Source organism: Mobula birostris, chromosome 19 (genome assembly GCF_030028105.1).
Source record: "Mobula birostris isolate sMobBir1 chromosome 19, sMobBir1.hap1, whole genome shotgun sequence".
Lineage (NCBI taxonomy): Eukaryota > Metazoa > Chordata > Chondrichthyes > Myliobatiformes > Myliobatidae > Mobula > Mobula birostris.
In genome coordinates, this window is record NC_092388.1 from 2,535,956 (window position 1) to 2,563,235 (window position 27,280).

At 41.5% G+C, this 27,280-nt stretch overlaps 1 protein-coding gene across 2 annotated transcripts in view; it reads right to left on the bottom strand.

Annotated features, from left to right (window-relative positions):
• Nucleotides 1-27,280, bottom strand: part of fam133b (family with sequence similarity 133 member B) — a 52,233-nt gene that overhangs the window by 23,362 nt on the left and 1,591 nt on the right. For both annotated transcript variants that reach the window (XR_011889706.1, XM_072283124.1), the window contains exons 2-6: nt 23,391-23,488; nt 18,877-18,955; nt 11,787-11,858; nt 3,003-3,032; nt 2,794-2,865 (exon numbers count right to left, since the gene is read on the bottom strand). Coding sequence is in view for 1 of the 2 variants with exons in the window: in XM_072283124.1 (XP_072139225.1) it covers nt 2,794-2,865; nt 3,003-3,032; nt 11,787-11,858; nt 18,877-18,955; nt 23,391-23,488 (351 nt within the window). In the remaining variant the exon portion in view is untranslated. The remainder of the gene's footprint in view (nt 1-2,793; nt 2,866-3,002; nt 3,033-11,786; nt 11,859-18,876; nt 18,956-23,390; nt 23,489-27,280) is intronic.

Sequence of the window (27,280 nt, forward strand, 5' to 3'; positions counted from 1 at the left end):
TCCTTCCTGTTCCACCCCCAGAGACTCAGTGGACAATCCCTCCATGACTTCCTCCTCTTCTGCAGCCATGACACTATCTCTGATCAACAGTGTCACGCCCCCACCTCTTTTGCCTCCCTCCTTGTCCTTTCTGAAACATCTAAAGCCTGGCACTCTAAGTAGCCATTCCTGTCCCTGAGCCATCCAAGTCTCTCTAATGGCCACAACATCATAGCTCCAAGTACTGATCCACGCTTTGCTCATGATACTCCTTGCATTAAAATAGACACATCTCAAACCATCAGTCTGAGCATATCCCTTCTCTATCACCTGCCTATCCTCCCTCTCACACTGTCCACAAGCTTTCTCAATTTGTGAGCCAATTGCCCCTTCCTCCGTCTCTTCAGTTCGGTTCCCATCCCCCAGTGATTCTAATTTAAACTCTCCCCAATAGCCTTAGCAACTTCCCTGCCAGGATATTGGTCTCCCTCGGATTCAAGTGCAACCTGTCCCTTTTGTACAGGTCACCCCTACCCCAAAAGAGGTCCCAATGATCCAGTAGTCTGAATCCCTGCCCCCTGCTCCAATCCCTCAGCCATGCATTTATTCTCCACATCATTCTATTCCTATACTCACTGTTGCGTGGCACAGGCAATAATTCCGAGATTACTACCTTTGAGGTCCTGCTTCTCAACTTCCTTTCTAACTCCCTATAGTCTTCTTTCAGGATCTCCTCCTTTTTCCTACCTATGTCGTTGGTACCAATATGTATCACGACCTCTGGCTGTTCTCCTTCCAACTTCAGGATACCGTGGACGCGATCAGAAACATCCTGGACCCTGGCACCTGGGAGGCAAACTACCATCCGTGTTTCTTTCCTGCATCCACAGGGACAGACTCTGTGCCAGAGGCATGGCCACTGTTGCTTCCCCAAGGTAGGCCGTTCCCCCCCCCCCCCCAACAGTACTCAAACAGGAATATTTATTGTTAAGGAGGACAGCCACAGGGGTACTCTCTGGTATCCTACTCCTGTTCTTCCCTCTCCTGACTGTTACCCACAACTTCAGTGGAAAAAGCCTACTTGCATTTACCCTACATGTATCCCTCCTCAATCTTCTACGTTCTAGGGAATAAAGTCCTAATTTATTTAACTTTTCCCTATAACTTAGATCCTCAAAGTCTGGCTATCTTGGCATCTTGAATCAAATTTAGTAACACTTAATTAATTTGTTGAAATAAAAGTCAAAAATAGTTTATGCTCAAGCTTTCAGTAGGAGCTTTACAAAGGAGATCAATACTTTATTAAAAAAATACAATAATGCAACAGAAAAAGGTTAAATTTAAAGATAATATTCATGATATATTATTGAGCAAGTTCAAGGCTTATGATTACAGGTTCAGTAGTGGAACTTTGCTCATCATAATGCAAAATCTAAAATTAGTCCCAGTTATTTTACAGATATATTGATCCTTAATATTTTTGATTGTTTCGCACTGTTAATTTATATTTCTCGATGATCATTCCACTTCAGAAAATAAATATTAAAAATGCTGAAAATTAATTCCAAAATTAAAATCCACTCTTCTAAAATAAATACAAATCAATCTCTTCTCCATTCTTAAATGCTGAAATCTAAATCTTGAACTGCTTATGCAGCTGCAATATTAATTTTGTGCCCAGAAAACATTTTATGTTTGAGTGATCACTGCAATAAAACAAACTCTGAATCAGATAACTACACTTGGAAATGCTTTGGGAGTAAGGTTTAAATATTTGATGAACATTCCTAATAAATTAATTTCACATTCAAATCTTCAGACTCTAAGATTTCATTACAAAACATGAGATTTTAATGAGGTACATAAGACTGCTGTTGTTGGAGCTTAAAGCAGTAAAAATCAAGGTGGAGTATTTAATAAAATACTTCATTTGAAAAGTATTACAATATAAATCTCTTAAAAATATGAATCCTGATTGAGAATCAGAAACTTTGCCAATTCCTGAGTGCTGCTCTATAACAAACAAACTTCACTTTCATACCGATATCAATGTGCCCAGAATCCACAAACCACACTGGACACTATGTAAGTTCACACATTTTAAGCAAGGAACTCAAGTTATGTATTTTCTCTCGCTTTCAACTTGTACCAATGTGACTATGTTTACTTTATTAGACCATAAAACATAGGGGCAGAATTAGGCCACTTGGCCCCATCAAGACTGCTCTGCTATTCCATCATGGCTGATTTATTATCTTTTTCAACCCCAATCCCCTGTATTCTCCCTGTAAGCTTTGTCACCTTGACTAATCAAGAACCTATTAATCTCCACTTTAAATACATCCAAAGTCTTGGACTCCACAGCCGTGCATTGCAATGAATTCCACAGATTTACCACCCTCTGGCTAAAGAAATTCCTCATCTGTTCTAAACGGACGTCCCTCTAATCTGAGGCTGTGCTCTCTGATCCTACACACCCACACTATAGGAAATATTCTCTCCACATCCACTCCGTCTAGGACTTCCAATATTCGATAGGAATACTGAGAATATTGAATAGGAAGATAATTATTGTGTAGGTTATCTATAATTTGTTAATTTATGTTAACTTGCGTTTGTGATTTACTGTCCCACTGCTGCTGCAAAAACACGTTTTCATGGCATTGACAACCTAGAATTATGACAATAAATTTCAATATATGGTGATCATGGATACCATTTTCTGAATTTTTGATCCAGAAAGTATTTTTACTCATTTTTCCTTCCTTAATACTCTAGTACAAAAGTTATTCGATTTAAGTGATTTTGACGTACCTCACTATCAGTGTCCGAAGAGCTGCTGGAAGAATCAGAACTTGATGATGAGGAGGAAGAAGATGAAGACGGCTTGACCAAACACAACAGAGTACAGCTTGTGAGATTTAACATTCATTTGATAGAAATGAAAGTTTAAAAATAAATAGGAATGGACAAAAATGAACAATTTTTTAGGGGAAAAGATGTTTCTTTGAGGATTTGCTCACCCTACTTTTCTTCTTTTCCTTTCGTTTTTTCTGAATGGGATGGAGAACAAAAACAAATTTCATTAAATTAGAACACATTTCAGGCATTTTACATTGAGAAAGTTGTTTCTTTTTCATTAAAAGAATTAGCCATTCAGAAAATAATAGAAGTGCAACAAGCAGAAAATCAGGTTCAATCATAAAACATCTGAATAGCTAGAAATTACTAAGGTATATTTATAATGGCACCTTTAGCAGCTATTAGGGATTATTCTGGAGTTATGAAATTATGGATCGCATATTACAGATGAACTAAAATGAGAATCAGAATTCAGGAAGTAAAATCTGCTCACGGTTTAACTTTCAACTGATACCATGAATATTAATTTTTTGGAATTATTTATTGATTTTAATTTGCTATAATTCTGGTTTTGCACCATACTGCTGCTGCAAAACAGAGGGCTGCCAAATGCTGTTGCTGCCTCAGGTCAACAGACAGGTGACCCTTGGATCTGAGCCCTACATGCAGAGTTGAGACTGACTTTCAGTGTTATCTAACAGCTGTTGTTTCACCCCTTCTCCATCACTGTAGGACAGGTGAGTCCTGGGCTGGACACCCTGCTCACTTAAGGAAGCGTCTCCCATAGCCTCTCCTTTCTAGGTGTAGTGATCACCGCAGGACCACTGATTGGTTTGCCACGAAGGAGGTCACTCGCATATGGCCTCTCCTACACTATTGTGGTTCCTCAAGGTTGTTATAGCTGGGGGTGGTAATGGGAACAAGCTCCCACTACCTATTAAATTCTCCCAAGGACATGCACCTCAAAAATAGCCTCTGACAACCGGCAGCCTTCATGTGTGGCTTAGCTACTAATCCCGGCTGAACTGTTTCTACATACTGGAGAAGGGGGAAAAGGCGGGTTACTAGTGCCTTTTAAACCAGTCGTTTTGGGCAGAATGGGGCTCGTCAGCCATGGTTGGCAGCTCATCTAGAAGGAAAACTCTGATCTTTAATGTTCGCTGCCTTGCAGCTGCACCCACTCATGGGGAAGGCTTCAGGAGTAAACCCTGATGGAAAAATCCAGAGCTGGAGTCCCTAAGGAAGTCCTACATGGAGTTCAATGCTGATTGGCAAGTCCTGCGACACTGCTGTTACCAAACTATACTGGTCTCTGCCATTCCCTTGGGTTCATCAGATGCGTGGAGAAGTGGAGCTTGCTACATGGGCAACAGCTTGCTCTCCACATTGTGCTGCCCAGGCTTGTGCATCTCGACAGCTAGGATGCAAAACCATGGTCAACTCTGACTGACAGAGGTCCTCACCTCACCTCACCTCACACTACTGTGCCTTCTCATGGCGTCCCTGCTCTTACCAAGTCTATGTCATGGAATGGCCGCATATCCAACAGTATAACTGGACAGGTAGGCTGGGCTCATCAGCCTTGGCTGGCAGCCAGCCTAGGAGGACAACTTGGGTAGATGGGACTCATTAGCCTTGCCAGGTGGTCTGTCTAGGATACTCAACGTACAGCCTTCCAGTCATTGTAGCTCTCTGTGCCACTGTGGAATGTCCCCTGACCTGAAGAGTGGAATGGGTGCTCAAGCATCGATCCTCCTAAACCTAGGCAGCGCAGGCGGGAAGAAAGGTCCTATGGTGACGGCAGAGTACGAGGGGGCATCACTTTCTATGAAAAATGTGTCTTAAACATTTTTCTTGTGATCGCAAGGCCCTGTTGGACACTGGTAAAATAAAAATACTGCGAGAGCGGTGATGGAAGAAGTTGTGTGGCCTCGACCGCTATGCAGACCTGGCCCTGATGCCACGGTGTTGCCTGTTACAGCCACCCAAGGGTTGAAGCACTGGAGGTGGTGCAGGAGAGAGCAGAGGCGTGGCGGTTGTGCTGAGTTGGGGACTAGCCCTACAGGCCAGATCTCCAGTGTTTGCTCGCTGGAAGTCCATCTAGAGTTTGACTGGCTGATCCAGTGTGAGATGAAGAACTGCTGTGTGCTTGTTTTTGCAGAAACATGGCTCTAGGACAATAATCCATGCACCATCAACCTTCAGGCCATGCCACTCAGCGACTTGTGCTAATATTATTTTTTGTGACTGTGTGCTATCGTAACTGTATGTGCTGTGCTTTTGTGTGACTGTGCTGTGTACCTTGGCCCAGGAGGAACACTGTATCGTTTAGCTGTATACATCTGTATGGTTAAATTACAATTAAACTGGAACTTGAATTTTAAGGTATTTGAAGGATAGTATGGGGGGGGGGGTTAGAGTTAATTTTTTAAATTTTAAACAGACTGGTGAGTGCATACAGCAAGTTGTCAGGGGTGGTGATAGAGGCAAATACATTAGGGACATTTAAGATAGTTACAGAGATGAAAGAAAAATGGAGGACCATGTAGAAGGGAAAGGTTAAGTCATAGTAGATTAAAGGGTCAGCACAACATAATGGGCTGAAGAGCCTGTGCTGTTCTATATCCTGTAACCAAAAATGAATAATAAAATGTGGCCTTGGCAGAACCCCTGTATCCTGCACAGGAATTTTCTTTACTTTTCTTGTTATTTACAGATACAGTACGGTTACAGACTCGTCCTGTCCAATTACATCCACATCACCTATTAACCTGCTAACCTATACAGCTTTGGGACGCGTAAGGAAACTGCAGCACCCAGAGGAAACAACCACTGTGGGCAACATTTCAGATGGTGACAAAAGGCCTACAGGAGCGAGATATACCAGTTTGTTGAGTGGTGTCGCAGCAACAACCTTGCACTCAGTGTAGGAAGACCAAAGAACTGATTATGGACTTCAGGAAGGGTAAGACGAGGAAACACAAACCAATCCTCAGAGAGATCAGAAGTGGAGAGAGTGAGCAATTTCAAGATCTTAAATTTCAATATCTCTGAGGACCCAACCTGGACACAACATATTGATGCAGCTATAAAGAAGGCATGGCAGTGGCTATATTTGATTAGGAGTTTGAGGAGATTTGGTTTGTCAGCTAAAACACTCAAAAACTTCTACAAATATACTGTGGAGAACATTCTGGCTGGCTGCATCACCGTCTGATACGGCGGGGGGGGGGGGTTAAATTACAATTAAACCTGAACTTGAATTTTAAAGTATTTGAAGGATAGTATGGGGGGGGGGGGGAGAGAGATAAAAAAGATTTAAAATTTTCTTGCCTTTTTTGAACAGGTTGTTTAATCATTCACAATCCAAGCTGGAAAAAGTATGTGAACCCTTGCATTTAATAACTGGTAGAACCTCTACCAAACGTTTCCTGTAGCTGCTGATCAGAACTGCACAAGAGCAAGGATGAAGTTTAGACCATTCCTCCATACAAAACTGTTTCAGTTCATCAAGATTTCTGGAATACCTTGTAGGAACAGCCCTCTTCAGGTCTTGACACAGCATCTCAATTAGGATAAGGTGTGGACTCTGATCTGGCCATTCCGAAACTTCTGTTGTTGATTTACTCATGTTTCATATCATTGTCTTGTTGCATCATCCACCTTCTATTAAGCTCCAGGTGACGGACTGTTACCTGACATTCTCCTGTTAAATGTCTTGATACAATTTTGAATTCATTGCTCCCTCAATGAATGCGAGCTGTCCAAGCCCTGAGGCAGCAAAGCAGCCCCCAAGCCGTGATGCTCCTTCCACCATGCTTCATAGTTGAGATGAGGTTTGGTGTTGGTGTGCAGTGCAATTTTTCCTTCAAACACAGGGTGACCATTTCAGCCGAAAAGTTCTACTTTTGTCTCATCTATCCACAGAACATTATTCCAGAAGCACTGTGCAACATTCAGGGAGGGAGGGGGGGTTCTTTTGCAAACTTGAAACTTGCAGCAATTTTTTTTGGAGAGCAGTGGTGTTGATGTTGTGTATTTGGATTTTCAGGAGGCCTTTGACAAGGTGCCACACGAGGCTGCTTAACAAGCTACAATCCCGTGGTATTACAGGGAAGATTCTAGCATGGATAAAGCAGTGGCTGACTGGCAGGAGGCAAAGAGTGGGAATAAAGGGAATGTTCTCTGGTTGGCTGCTGGTGACTAGTGGAGTTCCACTGGGGTCTGTGTTGGGACTGATTTTCAACGTTATACGTGAATGATTTGGATGATGGAATTCATGGCTTTGTTGCAAAGCTTGCCGATGATAAAAAGATAGGTGGAGGGGCAAGTAGTTTTGAGGAAGTAGAGAGGCTATAGAAGGACTTGGATTAGGAGAATGGGCAGATGGAAAGCATTGTGGGGAAGCATATGGTCATGCACTTGGTAGAAAAAATGAAAGGGTTGACTATTTTCTAAGTGGAGAGAAAATACAAAAAACTGAGGCGCAAAGGGACTGGGGAGTCCTTGTACACAATTTTCTAAAGGTTAATTTGCTAGTTGAATCTGTGGTGAGAAAGACAAATATGATGTTAGTGCTAATTTCAAGAGAACCAGAATATAAAAGTAAGGATGGAATATTGAGACTTTATAAAGCACTGGTGAGGCCTTACTTGGAGTATTGTAAGCACGTTTGGGCCCATTGTCCTAATGAGAATAAGAATAAGGAACCTTGGTTCTCAAGGGATATTGAAACTCTGATAAAGAAGAAGAGAGAGATGTATGACATGTATAGGAAACAGGGAGCAAATAAGGTGCTTGAGGAGTATAAAAAGTGCAAAAAAATACTTAAGAAAGAAATCAGGAGGGCCAAAAGAAGACATGAAGTTGTTTTGCCAGTCAAGGTGAAGGATAATCCAAAGTGCTTCTACAGGTATATTAACAGCAAAAGGATAGTAAGGGATAAAATTTGTCCTCTTGAAGATCAGAGTGGTCGGCTATGTATGGAACCAAAAGAAATGTGGGTGATCTTAAATGTTTTTTTTGCATCTGTATTCACTAAGTAAACTGGCATGGAGTCTATGGAAATAAGGCAAACAAGTAGTGAGGTCATGGAACCTATACAGATTGAAGAGGAGGAGGTGCTTGCTATCTCAAGGCAAATCAGAGTAGATAAATCCCCAGGACCTGACAGGGTATTCCCTCGGACCTTGAAGGAGACTAGTGTTGAAATTGCAGGGGCCCTGGCAAATATATTTAAAATGTTGGTGTCTACCGGTGAAGTGCCGGAGGATTGGAGGATAGCTCATGTTGTTCCGTTGTTTAAAAAAGGCTCTAAAAGTAATCTGGGAAATTATAGGCCGGTAAGTTTGACGTCAGTAGTAGGTAAATTATTGGAAGGAGTACTAAGAGATAGGATCTACAAGTATTTAGATAGATAGGGACTTATTAGGGAGAGTCAACATGGCTTTGTAGGTCATGTTTAACCAATCTAGTAAGAGTTTTTCGAGGAGGTTCCCAGGAAAGTCGATGAAGGGAAGGCAGTGGATGTTGTCTACATGGACTTCAGTAAGGCCTTTGACAAGGTCCCGCATTGGAGGTTAGTTAGGAAGATTCAGTCGCTAGGTATACATGGAGAGGTAGCAAATTGGATCAGACATTGGCTCAGTGGAAGAAGCCAGAGAGTAGTAGTGGAGGATTGCTTCTCGAGTGGAGGCCTGTGACTAGTGGTGTGCCACAGGGATCAGTGCAGGGTCCATTGTTACTTGTCATCTATATCAATGATCTAGATGATAATGTAGTAAACTGGATCAGCAAATTTGCTGATGACACAAAGAATGGAGGTGTAGTGGACAGTGAGGAAATTTGCAGAGGGATTTGGACCAGCTGGAAAAATGGGCTGAACAATGGCAGATGAAGTTTAATACAGACAAGTGTGAGGTATTGCACTTTGGAAGGACAAACCAAGGCAAAACATACAAGGTAAATGGTAGGGCACTGAGGAGTGCAGTAACACAGAGGGATCTGGAAATACAGATACAAAATTCCCTAAAAATGGCGTCACAGGTAGATTGGGCCTTTAAGAGAGCTTTTGGTACATTGGTCTTTATAAATCCAAGTATTGAGTGTAAGAGATTGAATGCTATGGTGAGGTTGTATAAGGCATTGGTGGGGCCAAATTTGGAGTATTGTGTGCAGTTTTGGTCACCAAATTACAGGAAGGATATTAATAAGGTTGAAAGAGTGCAGAGAAGGTTTACAAGGATGTTGCCGGGACTTGAGAAACTGAGTTACAGAGAAAGGTTGAATAGGTTAGGACTTTATTCCCTGCAGCGTAGAAGAATGAGGGGAGATTTGATAGAGGTATACAAAATTATGATGGGTATAGATAGAGTGAATGCAAGCAGGCTTTTTCCACTGAGGCAAGGGGAGAAAAAAACCAGAGGACATGGGTTAAGGGTGAAGGGGGAAAAGTTTAAAGGGAACATGGGGGGGGGGCTTCTTCACACAGAGTGGTGGGAGTGTGGAATGAGCTGCCAAATGAAGTGGTAAATGCAGGCTCACTTTTAACATTTAAGAAAAAGTTGGACAGGTACATGGATGAGAGCTGTATGGAGGAATGTGGTCCAGGTGCATGTCAATGGGACGAGGCAGAAAAATGATTCGGCATAGCCAAGAAGGGCCAAAAGACCTGTTTCTGTGCTGTAATGTTCTATGGTTCTAAGAATATGCTGAAACTGGAGAGGGTTCAAAGGAGGTTCATGAGACTGATTCCAGGTTTGAACTGCTTGTCAAATGAAGAGCGTTTTATTAGCTCTGGGACCTATTCCTTGGAATTCAAAAGAATGAGGGGTGACCGTATTAAAACCTACCGAATGGTGAAAGGCCTTGATAAGAGTGGATATGGAGAGGATGTTTCCTATGGTGGAAGAATCATAGACCAGAGGACGCAGCCACAGAATAGAAGGGCATCCTGTTAGAATGAAGGAGGAACTTCTTTAGCCAGAGAGTTGGGAATCTGTGGAATGTGTTGCCACAGGCAGCTGTAGAGGCCAAGCCTGTATGAATAATTAAGGCAGAGGTTGACATTCTTGACTGAGTCAAGGAATGAAGGGATACAAGAAGGCAGGAGATTGGGGCCAAGAAGAAAAATAGATCAGCCATGATGAAATGGTGGAGAAGACTTGAAGGGCCAAATGACATAATTCTGGTCCTATATCTTATGGTCCTGCATGAACACCATTCTTGTTGAGTGTTGTTCTCATAGTGGACATAAGTACAGAGACTTTAGTAAGTTCTAGAGATTTCTGCAGGTCTTTTGCTATTACCCTTGGGTTCTTTTTCACCTCCTTCAGCATTGCACGTTGTACTCTTGGTGTAATCTTTACAGGATGCCCACTCCTAGGGAAAGTAGCAATAGTATTGAATTTCCTTCATTTGTAGGCAATTTCTCTTGCTGTGGACTGATGAACACTCACATCTTTAGAAATGCTTTTGTTGCCTTTGCCAGCTTCATGCCTCTCTACAATTGTTCTTCTAAGGCTCTCTGAAAGTTGTTTTGATTGAGGCATGGCGCACATAAACAGATCTTTCTTCAGAAGAGCAGGCTCTGTGAGTAACCTGATTGTGTCTTTTTATAGGGCAGGGCATCTCCAATCTTATTTCACTGACTGGAACACCTGACTCCCAATAACTTTTGTAGTAGGCATTACCCCATACTTTTGGAACCTAGACTGTGATTGATTAAATGGTGTACTCCTTATTGAGAAGAACTATAATTGTTTGTGTGTTATTGGTTTAGGCAAATAGTATTTGGCTATTACTGTGAATTCGATGAAGATTGGACTATATTTTATGCAGAAAACCAGGTATTTGCATGGGTTCACAAACTTTTATCTTGCAATCGTAGGTACAGAAAACAGGGTCAAAGATCAGTTTAAACCATGCCACCAGTACACCTTATGACAGCCTCAGAAAGGGTCAATACCTCTTTCTAACAAGTTATTTAAATTTTCAGACATTATCTTTTATTTCCATATACAGTAAATTCTGGTTAACTGGGCCATAAGTTAATTGGGGTGGATGCTTATTTGGGACAACATATAGAGAACGAAAACTAATCAAGAAAATAGGTGGGATGCCATGCTGGGCCAGGAGACTGTAGCCAAATAGTCCCTAACTAGTTTTGCACTTCTGTGGCCATTAGATACTACGCCATGCTTGGAGTGAACAGTTTTTTAAACAGTACTTGCTGCATGTGTTTGTGTTCAAAAAGCAGTAATTTCCATCACTGCTTGTTAATGAGAAATAAATAGTAGACAATTCAGAACTATTTTGCTCACTGCGGTTTCAATCATTCAGGCTTGGAGATGCAAGAAATGTCCGGGAATGAAAATAAAACAATTTTACTACTTCAACAAGTTAGAAACTACAAAGAATTTGAAGGTGTCGATACACATCTTGAATGTTACAATGAAAATGAAGATCTGGAGGACGCAATCGTCAAAAGCATTGTATGAAGACAGTTGATTAACTGCAGTAGGTAGCTGTACTGATTTTGTTCATTCTCAGTTAGCGAAAAGAACATAACAGCATTCACTGGACAAATTCCTCCATCGATAACCATTAGGAACTAATACAGTTTTATAGAACTCTAGTAGTATCAGTAATTTCCAATTTGTTCCATATTTCATGTAAATACATAATTTGTTACTCCATAAAATTTCAGCCATTTAGGGCAGCCGCTTGACTGAGCCAAAATGTACCGGTCTTGATGCAACCCAGTTAACCGGAATCCACTATTTCAGACTTTTAGCTTTGTTCCTGAATTTATGATAGGTGTATGTACCAGCCAGGAACTTAGTCAAGCTTATTGAAAACAAATTTTTATTAAGTCCCAGCAGAAGAAAATGTAATTGCCCCACATTTAAAGTGTGCCCAACTGTAATCACTTTGATAACTATTACCTCCTTCTTTTTAGATGAACTTTCACTTCCAAGTACCTTTTCCCTGTTTTTCTCAAGCTCTCTTCTCCATTTCTGAAAACAATAAAAGAAAAGATTAATGCAACTATTCAAATCAAATGGTAGATCAGTGATCTCCGATCAGGGTTCAATTCCCACTGCTGTCTTTAAGGAGTTTGTACATTCTCCCTGTGACTGCGTGGGTTTCCTCCAGGTGTTCCAGTTTGCTCCTACAGTCCAGGACAAATGGGTTAGGGTTAGTGAGTTGTGGACGTGCTATGTTGGCACTGGAATGTGTGATGACACTTGCGGGCTGCCCCCAGCACATCCTCGGACAGTGTTGGTTGTTGATGAAAACGACACATTTCACTATCTTTTGATGTACACATGACAAATGAATGAATCTGTATATGAATGTTAGATATTGCTGTAACAAATGAATGGGTGAGCAGCAGAAAGGAACACCGGAGGCTAGAAAAGTTTTGAAAAAATGAATAACATTTAACAAAGAAAACAGGAGATTTGGAAATGCATTACTGGGACCTTAACTTACATCACGGCAGAAGGCTCTTCACCACAGACACACACTATTGATTTAGGAAGACAACTTGCCCAACAACTGAAGGCGGCAATAAATTTTTAGTTTTGGCTGTGACATCCCCAATTCAGGTCTAAGTAACAACTTGATCACAGTAACACAACCATTGAACAGTTTACACTACCATAAGGATCCAGGATCCCTGGTGGTACTCAATGAGGATTAGAATGAAAGGAAGGTAAACTGTTTTTAAAGTCTTTAAAGTAAAGCATAGACTTTACAAATTTAATATGAAGAGACTTAATAGGCACCCGTCGATCCCAGGGGATCATGTGTTTGCGCCTCTGGTGGACTGTGTCCTCTCCAGGGTGCAAGCCTGGGAAGGAAGATTTGAAGAACCGGCTGTTGCCCCATACAGCGGGTTCCCCCTCTCCACGTCACTGGTGTAGTCCAAGGGAAGGGCCAGCACCGATACAGCTTGGCACCAGTGTCATCGCAGAGGTTGCCAGAGTGAAGTTGTAAACATCAAACTGCCTTTCCCATGGGTGGGTCTGGCCGCAAGGCAGCGGAGGTTTAAAATCAGTTTTCTTTCCCCTAGGTGGGCTGCCCTCCAAGGCTGACAAGCCCCACCTGCCCAAGACTCATCTGAATGTTAAAAGGTATAGAGATGATTAAGATGTTTCACAGCACTTTTTTATCAAGCAATTTAACTTTCACATAAAAGTCTTCTGGGAGACTTCAAGACCAAAATCAGACTATTTCCAAATTGCTATGTGATCACACCAGTGCATGCAAAGGTGTGAACTGCCAACATTCAACATCCGACATGGGTACATGCAATGGCTTCGGGCAGTGGGTTTGGTCTAGCACAGTCAAGGGCTCAATAGAGTCAAACACATTCTAAAGTAAATAAAAGGTTGAGTCACAGAGCACTATATATAGCACAAAATTAGGTCCATTGCCCTTCTAGTGCATGCCCAACTGTTATTTTGCCTAGTTCCATCAGGCCACGCCTGAATCATAGCCTTCCATACCCCTCCCATCTATGTACCTATTCAAACTTCTCTTAAATATTGCAATCAAACCCACATCCACCACTTCCACTGGCAGCTCGTTCCACACACACACCAGCCTCTGAGCGAAGAAACTCCATGTCAGATTGCCTTTAATTATTTCACCTTTCACCCTTACCCCATGACCTTTAGTTCTAGTCTCACCTTAACCCATGACCTCTAGTCCTGGTATCACCCAACCTCAGTGGAAAAAGCCAGCTTGCCATTTACTTAATCTATACACCTCAATTATGTATAGTGGCATGCATATCTGACTGTACATACATGTATACAAAACAATTATGTATACAATCTTAGTCTTTGGACAATATCCTCCCACATTTCCTTCCTTATTACTTGTACATAGTGATGGAGACACAAAGATTTTTACTCCATGTTGTGAAATGCATGTAAGAAATAAAATTCTAATTCAACTGCCTGCCCTCAGTCCCATCACTCTGGTCCCCGTCACCCCGCCAAATTAATTTAATCCTCCCCAACAGCTCTAGCAAACCTGCCTAAAAAAAATTGCTCCCCCTTGGATTCAGGTGTAACCTGTCCTTTTTTGTCTTGGTCATACCTTCCCCAAAAGAGATCATAATGATCCAGAAATCTGAAACACCGCACCATGTCCTCAGCCACGCATTCATCTGCCAAATCATCTTACTCTTACCCTCACTGGCATATGGTACAGGCAATGAGCCAGAGATTACTACCCTGGAGGTCCTGCTTTTCAGCTTTCTACCCAGCTCCCTCTATTTTCTCTTCAGGGCCTCCTCTCTTTTCTGACCTATGTCATTGGTACCAATATGTATCATGACTTCCGGCTGCTGACTCAAACCCTATAGAATGCTGTGGACCCAATCCGAGACATCCTTGACCCTAGCACCTGGGAGGCAGCACACCAACTAAGTTTCATTTTCACATCCAGAGAATCTCCTATCTACTCCTCCACCTAATCACTACTGCAGTCTTCCTCTCCTCCATTTCCCTTCTGAGCCACGTAGCCAAACAGTGGCAGAGACCTTGTCACTGATGCTTCCCCTTGGTAGGTCACTCCCCTCCCCAACATTATTCCAAGCGGTATACTTATTATTGTGGGGAATGGTCACAGGGGTACTCTGCACTGGATGCCTATTCCCTTTCCCTCTTCTGACAGTCACTCAGGACTGTTTCCTGAAACTTAAGAGATGACTACCTCCTTGTAGCTCCTATCTATCACCTCCTCATTCTCCTGTATGAGCCGAAGGTCATCTAGCTGCATCTCCATTTCTTTAAAACGGTCTCTAAGGAGTTGCAGCTTGGCAACTAAAAAAGCTATAAGAAGAGATTAGATAAAATATGAGGTGAGAGTTGATATTGGATCACTGGAAAATGATGCTGGTGAAGCAGTAATTGGAGACAAAGAAATGGCAGATAAACTTAATGGGTGCCAGAAGTCCGTGAGTTTCAGGGAGCAGGAGTGAGTGCCAATGCTATTACAAAGGTAAAAATGTGAGACAAACTCAAAGGTCTTAAGGTGGATAAGTCAGCTGGATCAGATGGACTACATCCCAGAGGCCTGCGAGAGGTTGCTGAAGAGATAACAGATACATTGGTCATGATCTTTCAAGAATCACTTGATTCTGGCATGGTCCTGTCACTTCCCTCTTTAAGAAGGGAGAAAGGCAAAAGAAAGGAAATTATAACCCAGTTAGCCTAACCTCAGTGGTTGGGAAAGTGTTGGAGTCCATTACTAATGAAGTTTTGAGGTAACTGGAGACGAATGATAAAATAAACCAAAGTCAGTATGGTTTCTGTAAAGGGAAATCCTGTCTGACAAATCTGTTAGAATTCTTCGAGGAAGTTACAAGCAAGGTGGACAAAGGACAGGCAATAGATGTCATTTACTTGGAATTTCAGAAGGCATTTGATAAGAGGCCACACATGAGGCTGCTTAACAAGATAAAATCCTATGGCGTTACAGGAAAGATAGTGGCATGGATAGTGGATACTTCGTTAGGAGTTTGAAGAGATTTGGTATATCAACAAAAACACTCAAAAATTTCTAAAGATGTACTGTGGAGAGCATTTTGACAGGCTGCATCACTGTCTGGCATGGTGGGGCTATTGCATAGGACCAAAAGAAGCTGAACAGGGTCATATATTTAGTCGGCTCCAGGACATCTTCAAGGAGAGCGGTGTCTCAGAAAGGCAGCGTCCATTATTAAGGACTCCCAGCACCCAGGACATGCCCTTTTCTCATTGTTACCATCAAGTAGGAGGTACAGAAGACTGAAGGCACACACTCAGTGATTCAGGAACAGCTTCCTCCCCTCTGCCATCTGATTCCTAAATGGACAATAAACCCATGAACACTACCTCACTTTTTAAATAATATTTGTTTTTGCATGATTTTTAATCTATTCAATATACATATACTGTAATTGATTTATTTTCTCTTCTATATTATGTATTGCTTTGAACTGCTGCTGCTAAGTTAACAACTTTCATGACACATACCAGTCATAGTAAACCCGATTCTGATTCTGGAATGGCTGAGAGTCAGGAGGCAGCAAATGGGAATAACAGGGTCTTTTTCTGTTTGGCTACCAGTGACTAGTGGTGTTCCTCAAGGATCAGCATTGGGACTGCTGCTTTTCACATTGTTTGTCAATTATTTGGATAATGGAATTGATGGCTTCTTAGCAAAGTTTGCAGATGATACGAAGACAGGTGGAAGGGTAGGTGAAGATGCAATGTGATTGTGCCAGGACTTAAGACCAATTGGAAGAATGGGCAAAAAAAATGGCAGATGGAATACAGTGTTGAGAAATGTACGATAATGCATTTTGGTAAAAGGAACAATAGTGTGGACTATTATCTAAAAGGGGAGAGGGTTCAAAAAGGTGCAGAGGGACTTAAAAGTCCTACTGCAAGACCCCCAAGGAAGTTAATTTACTCGTTGAGTCTGTAGTAAAGAAGGCAAATACAATGTTGGCATTTATTTCAATGGGAATAGAATATAAAAGCAAGATAATGCTGAGCCTTTATAAGACACTAGTTAGGCCACATCTGGAGTATTGTTAACAGGTTTGGGCCCCATATCTCAGAAAAGATGTGTTGTCATTGGAGAGAGTTCAAAGTAGTTTCATGAGGATGATTTTGGGAATGAAGGGGTTAACATATGAGGACCATTTGGCAGCTTTGTGCTTGTACTCACTGGAATTAGAAGAATGCAGAGGGATCTCACTGAAACCTACCGAATGTTGAAAGGACTAGATAGGGTGGATGTGAAGAGAATGTTTCCTATGGTGGGGGTATCCAGAACTGGAGGGCACAGGCTCAAAACTGAGGGACAACCCTTTAGAACAGAGGTAAGGAGGAACTATTTTAAAGCCAGAGATTAGTAAATCTATGGAATGCGCTTCCATACACTGAGATGGAGGCTAAGTCCATGCATATACTTAAGGTGGAAGTTGATAGTTTCCTGATCGGTCAGGGCGTCAAAGGATACGGCGAGAGAGCAGGTGTATGGGGTTAGAGTGGGACACGGGATCAGCCATCATGGAATGGCTTAATTCTGCTGAGGAACTCAGCGTTTTGTATGTGTTGCTTGACTTTCCAGCATCTGCAGATTTTCTCTTGTTTTAATTGATGTTTATTTAAGAATTTATAATTCCTATTGTTCTGGGATATGGCATGCCTGATGGTTTCTGCATTGTTAAATGTCAACACTGCATTGTGATGGCAGGTGATGCAAAAGAACTGACATTTTGTGTTAATAGCTTTTTAAAGCAATTAAATGTAGTCTGATATTTTCAGTTTTTAGCTGTTTGATGCTTTCAATACTTAAATATTTAGGTTTTAATTTTCATTCTGGAAAAACAGGGTGAAAATGGCAGGTGGAATTCAATGGAGGCAAGTACAACCTTGCACTCAATGTTCAGTAAGATTAAGGAATTGATTGTGAACTTCATGAAGGGGAAGTCAAGGTAACACACACCTCATCAAAGGATCAGCAGTGCAAAGAGTAAACAGCTTCAAGTTCCTGGGTATCAACATCTTCGAGATTCTATCCTGGGCTGAACATATCGATGGATTAACAACAAAGGCACGACAGCAGCTATATTTTATGAGGAGTTTGAGGACAACTGGTATGTCACCAAAGACAAGTTTCTTCGGATATACTGTAGAGAGCTCTGTCTGAATCACTGTCTGGTATGGAGGGACCAGTGCACAGGATTGGAAAAAGCTGCAGAAAGTTGTAAACTCAGCCATCTCCACCATGGGTGCCAGCCTCCCCAGTATCGAGGACATCTTCAAAAGACGATGCCTTAAAAATATGGCATCTATTATTAAGGATTCTCATCACTGAGGACATGCTCAAGGTGGTGGTACAAGAGTTTGAAGACACATACTCAACGTTTTAAGAACAGCGTCTGTCCCAGTGCCGTCAGATTTCTGAATGGACAATGAACCCACGTACACTACCTCACTGCTTGCAGGATAGACAAAGTCCACCTGTCTACTCGTATTTTCTGAAGGTATTTGACAAGGTGCCACCCATGAGGCTACTTAACAAGATAAGAGCTCATGGTATTACAGGAAAGATATTAGCATGGATAGAGCATTGGCTGATTGGCAGGAGGCAAAGAGTGGAAATAAAGGGTGGCTTTTCTGGTTGTCTACCGGCAGCAAGTGGGGGTCAGAATTGAGGCTGCTTCTTTTCACGTTATATGCCAACAATCTGGATAACAGATTTGTTGGCTTTGTGGCCAAGTTTGCAGGTGATACAAAGATAGGTGGAGAGGCAGGTAGTGTTGATCAAGCAGGGAGTCTGCAGAAAGATTAAGACAGATTAGAAGGATGGACATAGTAGTGTAAATGGAATATAGTATCAGGAAGTGTATGGTCATGCACTGGGGTAAAAGGAATATAGATGTAGACTATTTTCTAAACTGAGAAAATTCAGAAATCAGAAGTAGAAAGGAACTTGGAGTCCTTGTACAGAATTCCCTAAAGGTTAATTTGCAGGTTGAGTTGGTGGTAAAGAAGGCAAATGTAATGTTAATATTCATTTTGAGAGGACTAGAATATACAAGGATGTAATGCTGAGGCTTGATAAGGCATTAATCCAACCTGTTGGAGTATTGTGAACAGTTTTGCATCCCTTATCTGAGAAAAGATGGGTTAGAACTGAGATGAGAAGGAATTTCTCTAGCCAGAGGGTAGTGAATCTGTGAAATTCTTTTCCAAGACTGTTATGGGGGCCAAGTTGTTGAGTATATTTAAAATAGAGGTTGATAGGTTCTTGATTAGCCGGGACGTCAGAAGTTCCAGGGAGACAGCAGTAGAATGGGATTGAAAGTGATAATATACGTATCATCCATGATGGAATGGTGCAGTGGACTTGATGTGCCGTATGGCATCTGCTCCAATGTCTTATGATCACAGACAGAACAAATGAACAAAATATGGTTAATCGAGAGACACTTATATTTCCAATAATGCATTAACAAACCTCATTCATTTTCTCTTCAAAATCTGCAAGGGTTTTAGAACCTTTCTTCTTCTTTTCCAGCTGCTCTTTTAATTCTTCCCTGAAAGGATATGAAACTAATTATTTCTCCAGCCATTTACAGCTAATGATATCAGAAATGTTCAGAAAAGCATTCAAATATTCAGAAAATATTATAAGAGCTGTATATTGCCTTTGAGGTCAGGATGATTTTATTTAATTTTTATTTAGAGGTACAGCGTAGAACAGGCCTTTCCAGCCCAATGAACCACACTGTTGAATAGCCCACCAATTTAACACTAACCTAATGAAAGAACAATTTACATTGACCAATTAACTACCAACCAGTACACCTTTGGACTTTTGGAGGAAACTGGAGCACCAGAGGAACGCTACGTGGCCACGGGGAGAAAGTACAATCTCCTTACAGATGCCAGCAGAAATTAAGTCTGAATTCCAGTGCCCTGAGCTGTAATAGCATTAGGCTAATGTGGTTAACAATAACTACAAGTGGTACAGTAGAAGCAACAAACATCTTCACTGGAGTACAAACTGCAATCTCCACAGAAGTATTTATATTTGAGAAACAAGATCGAAAACAGCTGTGCAAACTGTGTTTAATCAGTTCTGCTCTGACAATAGCCAACAAGAAAAACTTGATCATAACTTTAACATGAGAAATTCTGCAGATGCTGGAAATCCAGAGTACCGCATACAAAATGTTGGAGGAACCTAGCGGATCAGGCAGCATCTATGGAAAGGAAGGAACAGTTGATATTTTGGGCCATAATTCTGGATCACAACTTTAAGTTTTCAGATAGTCATGCATAAGCATAAGGGTAGACTGGACTTCAAAAAGGAACTGAATTGGGGAAAGGCTAATTACAATATTATCAGGCAGAAGCTGAGGACAGTAGACTGGGAATAGCTGTCACTGGTTAAGTCCACATCTAACATGCGAGTTGTTTAAAGGCCAGCTGGTTAGAAGTCAGAACATCTTCCTGAGAGGAAGAAAGACAAGGATGGCAAGGTTTGAGAACCTTGGACGATGGGCGATTTTGTAAACTTAAGTCCATGAAAAAAGTAGTACATGCAAGATCTGGGCCCAAATGCTGTGGGGTCGTCTGTTGTGGCTACCCTGGGGGGGGGGAGAGGGGGGGAGAGGGGGGGAGAGGGGGGGAGAGGGGGGGAGAGGGGGGGAGAGGGGGGGAGAGGGGGGGAGAGGGGGGGAGAGGGGGGGAGAGGGGGGGAGAGATTCTGAGGGACAGGATTTACATGCGTGGGGAAAAGCATGGATTTATTAGGGATTGCCAGCACAGTTTTGTGTAGGGGAAGATCACATCGTACTGAGTTGACTGGGGCGATGGAGACCATTGATAAGGGTAGGGCAGTGGATGCTGCTTAAATGGACTTCAATAAAAAGCATTTGACAAAATCTCTCATAGAATGTTGATCCAGAAGATTAAAGAATATGGGATCTAGATTTCATTGTAGATTTTGTTCAAATCTGGCTTGGCCATAGAGGACAGAGGGTAGTGGTAGAGGGGTATTTTTCTGCCTGGAGGTCCGTGACCAGTGTTGTTCTCCAGGGAACCGTGCTCAGACCTCTAGTTTGTGAAATATACAAATGATCCAGACAAAACTTTAGGTAGGTTGATTAGTCAGTCTGCAAATGACGAAACATTTCAAGTTTTTTTATAGTGAGGAATGTTGTCAAAGATCACAGAAGGATAAAGATCTGTTGGAAATATAGGCCAAAATATGGCAGATGAGTTTAATCCAGACAAATGTGAGGGAGGTCAAATGTAAAAGGCAAGTAAATAGCAAGTGGCTGGCCCTTAGGAGTGCTAATGTCCAGAGGGATCTTAGGGTGCTAGTCCATAGCTCCTTGAAATTTGCAACCAGTAGGTACTGGCCTTTATTGATCAGGGCATATAGTATATACTCAAGACGGGAAGTTATGTTGCAGTTGTATAAAGCACTGCTTAGGCCACATCTGGAGAATTGTGCAGAATTCAGGCTGCTGTATTGTAAGTGGGATTCAGAAGCTTTGGAAAGGGTGTAGAAGAGGTCTACCAGGATGTGCCTGGATTAGAAAGTAATAGCATAAGGAATGGTCAGAAAAATTGTTTTCTCTGGAGTGTCGACGGCCGAGAATCAAACAGGTAGGAGTAAGTTGTAAAATAATGAAGCATAAGGGAGGTAGAAACAGCTTCCTCACCAACTCCCTCCCCCCCCACCTGAATGGAAATATCAAATATTAGAGGGCATAGATTAAAGATGAAAGGGGGAATGTTTAATCATTTGCAAGGCAAATCTACTTAAACAGAGTGTTAGACACTACACTGTACTTAGAGGAAACAGTTTTTAAAGATAGCGTCAGTTGTCTGTGTTATGTTCAAAAAGCAATGATTTTTGTAACTGGTAGTTAGCGAGAAATAAGCAGTAAAGACAATTCAGAACTGCTTTGCTCACTGCGGTTTCAAACATTCAGGTTTAGAGATGCCAGACGGCTGGAAGTTAAAATAAAACAATGTCACTAATTCCAACAAGTTTGGAACTACAAAGAATTTGATGGAATCAACAAACATCTTGAATGTTACGATGAAAATGAAGATTTGGAAGATGCATTCGTCAAAAGCATTGTATGAAGGCAGTTCATGATCTGCACTAGGTTCATTGATTTTGTTCACTTAAAGTCAATCAAAAGAACAGAGCAATGTACATTAGATGAATTACTCTATCAATAACTATCAGGAACTAATACATAGTTTTATAACACTGTAGTAATATTGGTAATGTTCTAATTTGTTCCATATTTCATTTAAATACATAATTTGATACTCAGTTAAACAGTAGTTGGTCTTTTAAATACATTTTAACTTTTCCATGATTGGGACAGCTGCTTAATTGGGCCAAAATGTACTGGTCCCAATGTGTCCCAATTAATTGGAATCCACTGTATTTAAAACAGAAATCCTTTTAACACGAAACCTCAAAGCAGCAACACCTCCAGTGCTACAAACTAAACTTTCTTTGAAACCTGAATCAACGTTTTAAGAATTACTTCACAATATTGCTCTACTCAAGGCACAAATTAACACAGCTGAACAGCTGTACCACAGATGAGATACAAGTGACAGCTGCTGTGGCATTAGCTGAACTTGACCAAATGCACACTGATTAGCATGCATGTTCAAAGGGAGAGTAAAAACATCTTAACAATGATTGCAATTCAGTTACCTATTAGAGCAATTTAAAACAAAGCAGGCCATGGAGGATTAAGTTATGTCTGTTATCAACATATATGATGTGAATATTAGCCAGAGGGGCAACAATTTATGGTGAGAAACATACTACAAAGGAAGTAACAAGTTATGATTACCTAGAAGTCTAGCAGTGAAATGGAAATCTAATACAATATTTTACATGCAATAAAACTGGAATGAGTATTTGAAAAGGAATATCTTAGAATAATGAAAAGGGATTATTTTGCTTCAACATTAAAAATAAATTGATATTACCATTTCTCCAAACATTTAGCACCATTTAGATTAAGATCTTTAAAGAGTAGCTTTATTGCTATTGAAGTTATAATCACTAAACAGTTTTTCAACTCTTTAATATGAAGAGGAGAAACTCTGGATCCTTCATGAATATCATTAACTCTTATTATCACAAAAACTCTTCATCCAGATCAATTCCATTGAACACAATGGCAAAGGAAAGCCTTCCATCTGCCAGGATCTTATCACCCCTGAATACCAGCAGAGAGATGGAACAGCTCCCTTTTATGTATTAGAGCTGAAAATTTTTATTTAGTAAAGTCTCTCAAAAAGACCGTATCCATCATGAAGGGCCCCCATGACCCAGGACTTGCCTTCTTCTCATTGCTATCATCAGGAGGAGGTACAAGAGCCTAAAGCCTCACACTCAATGTTTTAGAGCCAACTTCTTTCCCACTGCCGTCAGATTTCTGAATGGACAATGAACCCATGCACACTACCTCAACATATCTAACTCTGTTTTTGCACGACTTATTCAATTTAGTTTTATAAATGTATTTCCACTTGTAATTTACAGTTTTTATTATTGTATTGCAATGTACTGTTACTGCAAAACCACAAATTTCACAACATATGCTGGAGATATTAAACCTTGACTCTGATTCCGAGATGCTTTGAACAGATGTGAGTAGTGAACGTACAACTTGTATGGCCAAACAGCAAATATTTATGTTTGAAAGTTAACTTAAGTAACGGTTAGCATTCAAAACTTAAGAATTTAATGCAGGGGTTCCCAACCTTTTTTTTAATGTCATTAACCCTAATGAGACCAATAACCAAGGGGTCTGTGAACTCCAGGCTAGATCTAATGAGACAAACTAAAATGCTATATACATATATATTAGAGTTTTATACATTTTTACAACACTGAATGCCCCAAGGTATCACACATACTGCAATGTCACAAAGAAAATATTTGAGAAATTCAGAAAATATAGCTGTTACTCTTACCAAGTAGGTCTTGGTCGACTTAGGTAATCCTGTATCGATGGTCCTGACGACGGAGCAGGACCACGAGCTCTTGCGAGAGCTACTGGATTAACAAAGGCCTAGAAGGAGAACAAGAAGATAACTGGAGCAAGTATTTACAGGCTTTATAAAGCTATTACACAGCCATGTGCTTAGAACAGGAGGACTGCAGATAACCATTTAATATGGGTTGCTGATCTAGTCACTTTTTTTTTAGAAATACAGTCCTAACTTCATTCATGAGGTTCTCCCTGACCACAAGACCATAAGACATAGGAGCAGAATAAGGCCATTTAGCTCTTCAAGTCTGCACCGTCATACAATCATGGCTGATCCTTTTTTCCTCCTCCTCAACCCCACTCCCCGGCCTTCTCCCTGTAACCTTTGATGCCATGTCCAAACAAGAACCTATCAATCTCTGCCTTAAATACACCCAGTGACCTGGCCTCCACAGCTGCCTGTGGTAACAAATTCCACAAATTCACCACCCTCTGGCTAAAGAAATTTCTCAGCATCTGTTTTAAATGGATGCCCCTCTATTCTGAGACTGTGCCCTCTTGTCCTAGACTCCCCCGCCATGGGAATGCCAGAGGAAACATCAAGGTTCACGTTTAGAAATGGTTTTCTCCTCTCACCGTTATAGCAAGGGTCACAGATGATGTCCAATGATAGAATGGCAAGATCCACAAGTGCCTAACAATTTTGAATTTTTTGCAACTGCACTAAAAGTGTCTTATTAATGGGACAATGACTGCAAGACAACTTCCTGAGATCATGACCTGGAATGATTAGATGGACTCTTGGCCTTACAATTTACATCATTCTGATCTTGCACCTCAAGGTTTACCTGCACTATATGCAGGACTCTGTTTTACCTTGTTCTATCTCAGTTTACAGTGTAATGCCTGATCTATATGAACAGTATAGGATCAGCTTCTCACTGTATCTCAGTACATGTGATAATAATAAACCAATTCCAATCTGCATTGTCTGCCTGCACTATACATTCTCAAAGTTCAAAATAAACTTATTATCAAAGTACATATATGTCAACATATACAAGCCTGAAATTCATTTTCTTACAGGCATTCACAGTAAATACAAAGAAACACACAATGAAAGAACACACTTGACACACAACCAGTGTGCAAAAGATGACAAACTATGCAAATATTAAAAAACAAAACAATAAAATAAACAATATATATCAAGAATATGAGATGAAGTGTCCTTGAAAGTAAGTCCATAGGCTATGGGAACAGTTTAGTGATGGGGCGAGTAAACTTATCCACTCTGATACAATACAAACTCCCATGTCAGGAAGCTGTTCATTGACTATAGCTCTGTATTTAACACCATCATTCCTACAGCCCTGATCGATAATCTACAAAAAACTGAGCCTCTGTACTTTCCTCTGCAACTGGATCCACAACTTCCTAACTGTAAGAACTACGATGTCTGCAGATACCTCAGGGGTGTGTGCTTAGCCCACTGCTCTATTCTCTGTACACCCATTACTACTTGGTTAGGTATAGCTCAAATACCATTTATAAATTCGCTGATGATACAACCACTGTTGACAGAATCTCAGATGGTGACGACAGGGTGTAGAAGAGTGAGATACTGTATACCAACTAGTTGGGTGGTGTAGCAATACAGGTTTCCCCCACCATCCGAAGGTAGAACGTTCCTATGAAACGGTTCATAAGCCGAAATGTCGTAAAGCGAAGAAGCAATTACCATTTATATGGGAAAAATTTGTGAGCATTTGCAGACACAAAAATAACCTACCAAATCATGACAAGTAACACATAAAACCTAAAATAACAGTAACGTATAGTAAAAGCAGGAATGATATGATAAATACACAGCCTATATAAAGTAGAAATACTTTTCCACAATCATTACTGAACTGTTCTCTGTAGCGAAAATCATGCGCAAGCGCCGTTGGCAAAAACACGGCGCAGCACTCTCCAGTAACCTTTAAACTATGAAGCTGCCAAATCATACCAAATAACAGCCTATATAAAGTAGAAATAATGTATGCACAGTGTAATATCACTTACCGGAATTGGGAAGACAGCGCCGAGCACACTGATGATGGTATGTTAGGCTGAGTCGTCGCAGGTTGGGTGGTGCAGTGGCCCCCAACCTCCAGGCTGCCAACAGATACCGATCTGCGAAGCATTCAGGGGTAGAGCGGTAGCTGGGAGGCATCCAGCACATCTTTAAGAAAAAAGCCGAAATAAACATGCTAATTAATTAGGTGCCGCCCATAATTGTCGGCCCAGATCAGTGCCGATTTCCGATTGCATCGTCTCTGATCTGGGCCGACAATTACGTGTCGGGCAGCACCTAATTAATTAGCATGTTTATTTCGGCTTTTTTCTTAAAGAAGTGCTGTGTGCCTCCCGGCTACCGCTGCATTCTCCGCAAATCGCGGGGTGGTGGGACACTGGGGTGTCATCTCGTCGTCTGTTTCCATTAGAACAGGCAGCTCATCTTCTCCTATGACTGCCCGCCTTGATGTCAAAGGTCGAGGTTCGTCATCTGCTGTGGCTGATGTGGAAAGCTTGCTTGACTGCTGAGCCTTGCGCATTTTTCTATCATACAGTTCATTGTGAGGACTCAAACCATCCTGCAAATATCCCCTAAACCTACGTACCCTTTCAAAATTAAAGTCGTACTTTATCATTGCAGCGAAAATCTCACGCAGTTGCTTCACGTTCAGTTCTTGGACGGCTTCACGTTCAGTTCTTGTACGACTTCACTTTCGGTCCGTTCGCTACTGCATTCAGTTTCAATTGTTATCCTTTCCTCTTCCAATTGCATCAGCTCTTCATTTATCAGTTCTTGGGATACCAAAACCTCTTCAACATCATGTTCGTCAGCTTCCACAAGCCAAACTCACTTAGTCCTTACTTCATTCACCACGATCGAAATGCTTAATTATATCTAGTTTTACGCTAAGTGTAACACCCTTACGAGCTCTTTTAGGCTTTTCCAATACCTTAGAACTCATCTTGCAATCATCGGCTGTTCACAGGCATGTGTTTAAGCAATGCTGGCGAGAATGGTGTTCCGAATCCGGGGGAGAGCGGCTGCTCGGGGCGCGCGCTGATTTTCCCCGTGCACTGTTTTTTTTCATAACAGTGAAAACACCTCTTAAAAGCGAAAACAGGGTACTAATGCAGGTCTTTCGTAACAATGAGGTTTCGTAAAGCGAATGTTTGAAAAGCAGGGGACACCTGTAATAACCTTGCACTCAACATCAGTAAGACCAAAGAGTTGATTGTGGACTTCAGAAAGGGTAAGATGAAGGAACATAAACCAATCCACGTAGAGCGATCACAAGTGAAGAGAGTGAAAGCTCCTGGGTGTCAATATCTCTGAGATCTAATCCTATCCCTATACATCGATGCAGTTATAAAGAATGCATGACAGTGGCTATATTTCATCAAGAGTTTAAGAAGATTTGGTTTGTCACCTAGGCAGGAGGAGAAGATGGCAGTGCGCCTGTGTGTGCGCAGCTCTCCGGTGAAAAATGATATCATATCTGTTAAATAGGGGCCGTGGACAATTCTGATTTGATGGAGAATGGACGTGAAAGCACAGAGGAACACCTGGAGAAATTTCTGAAACGCCCGTTTGCTGCTGTCGTTACTGTGTGGTCGGGAATCTTTCAGAGGGAAGGCCTCAAAATCCCCGGCCTTGCCTGCTTTTGGCGACCGAGAAAGAGGTCAAATCGTTCAGACAGAGATGGCGCTCAGTACTCAGTGTCGGAGAGGTGATCAGAGCTCGAAGTTTTCGGATGACTCAGAGTCGGATTGTGGTCGGCATGGCAGGGAGAGTTTTTCTTCCTTCTCCTGTCT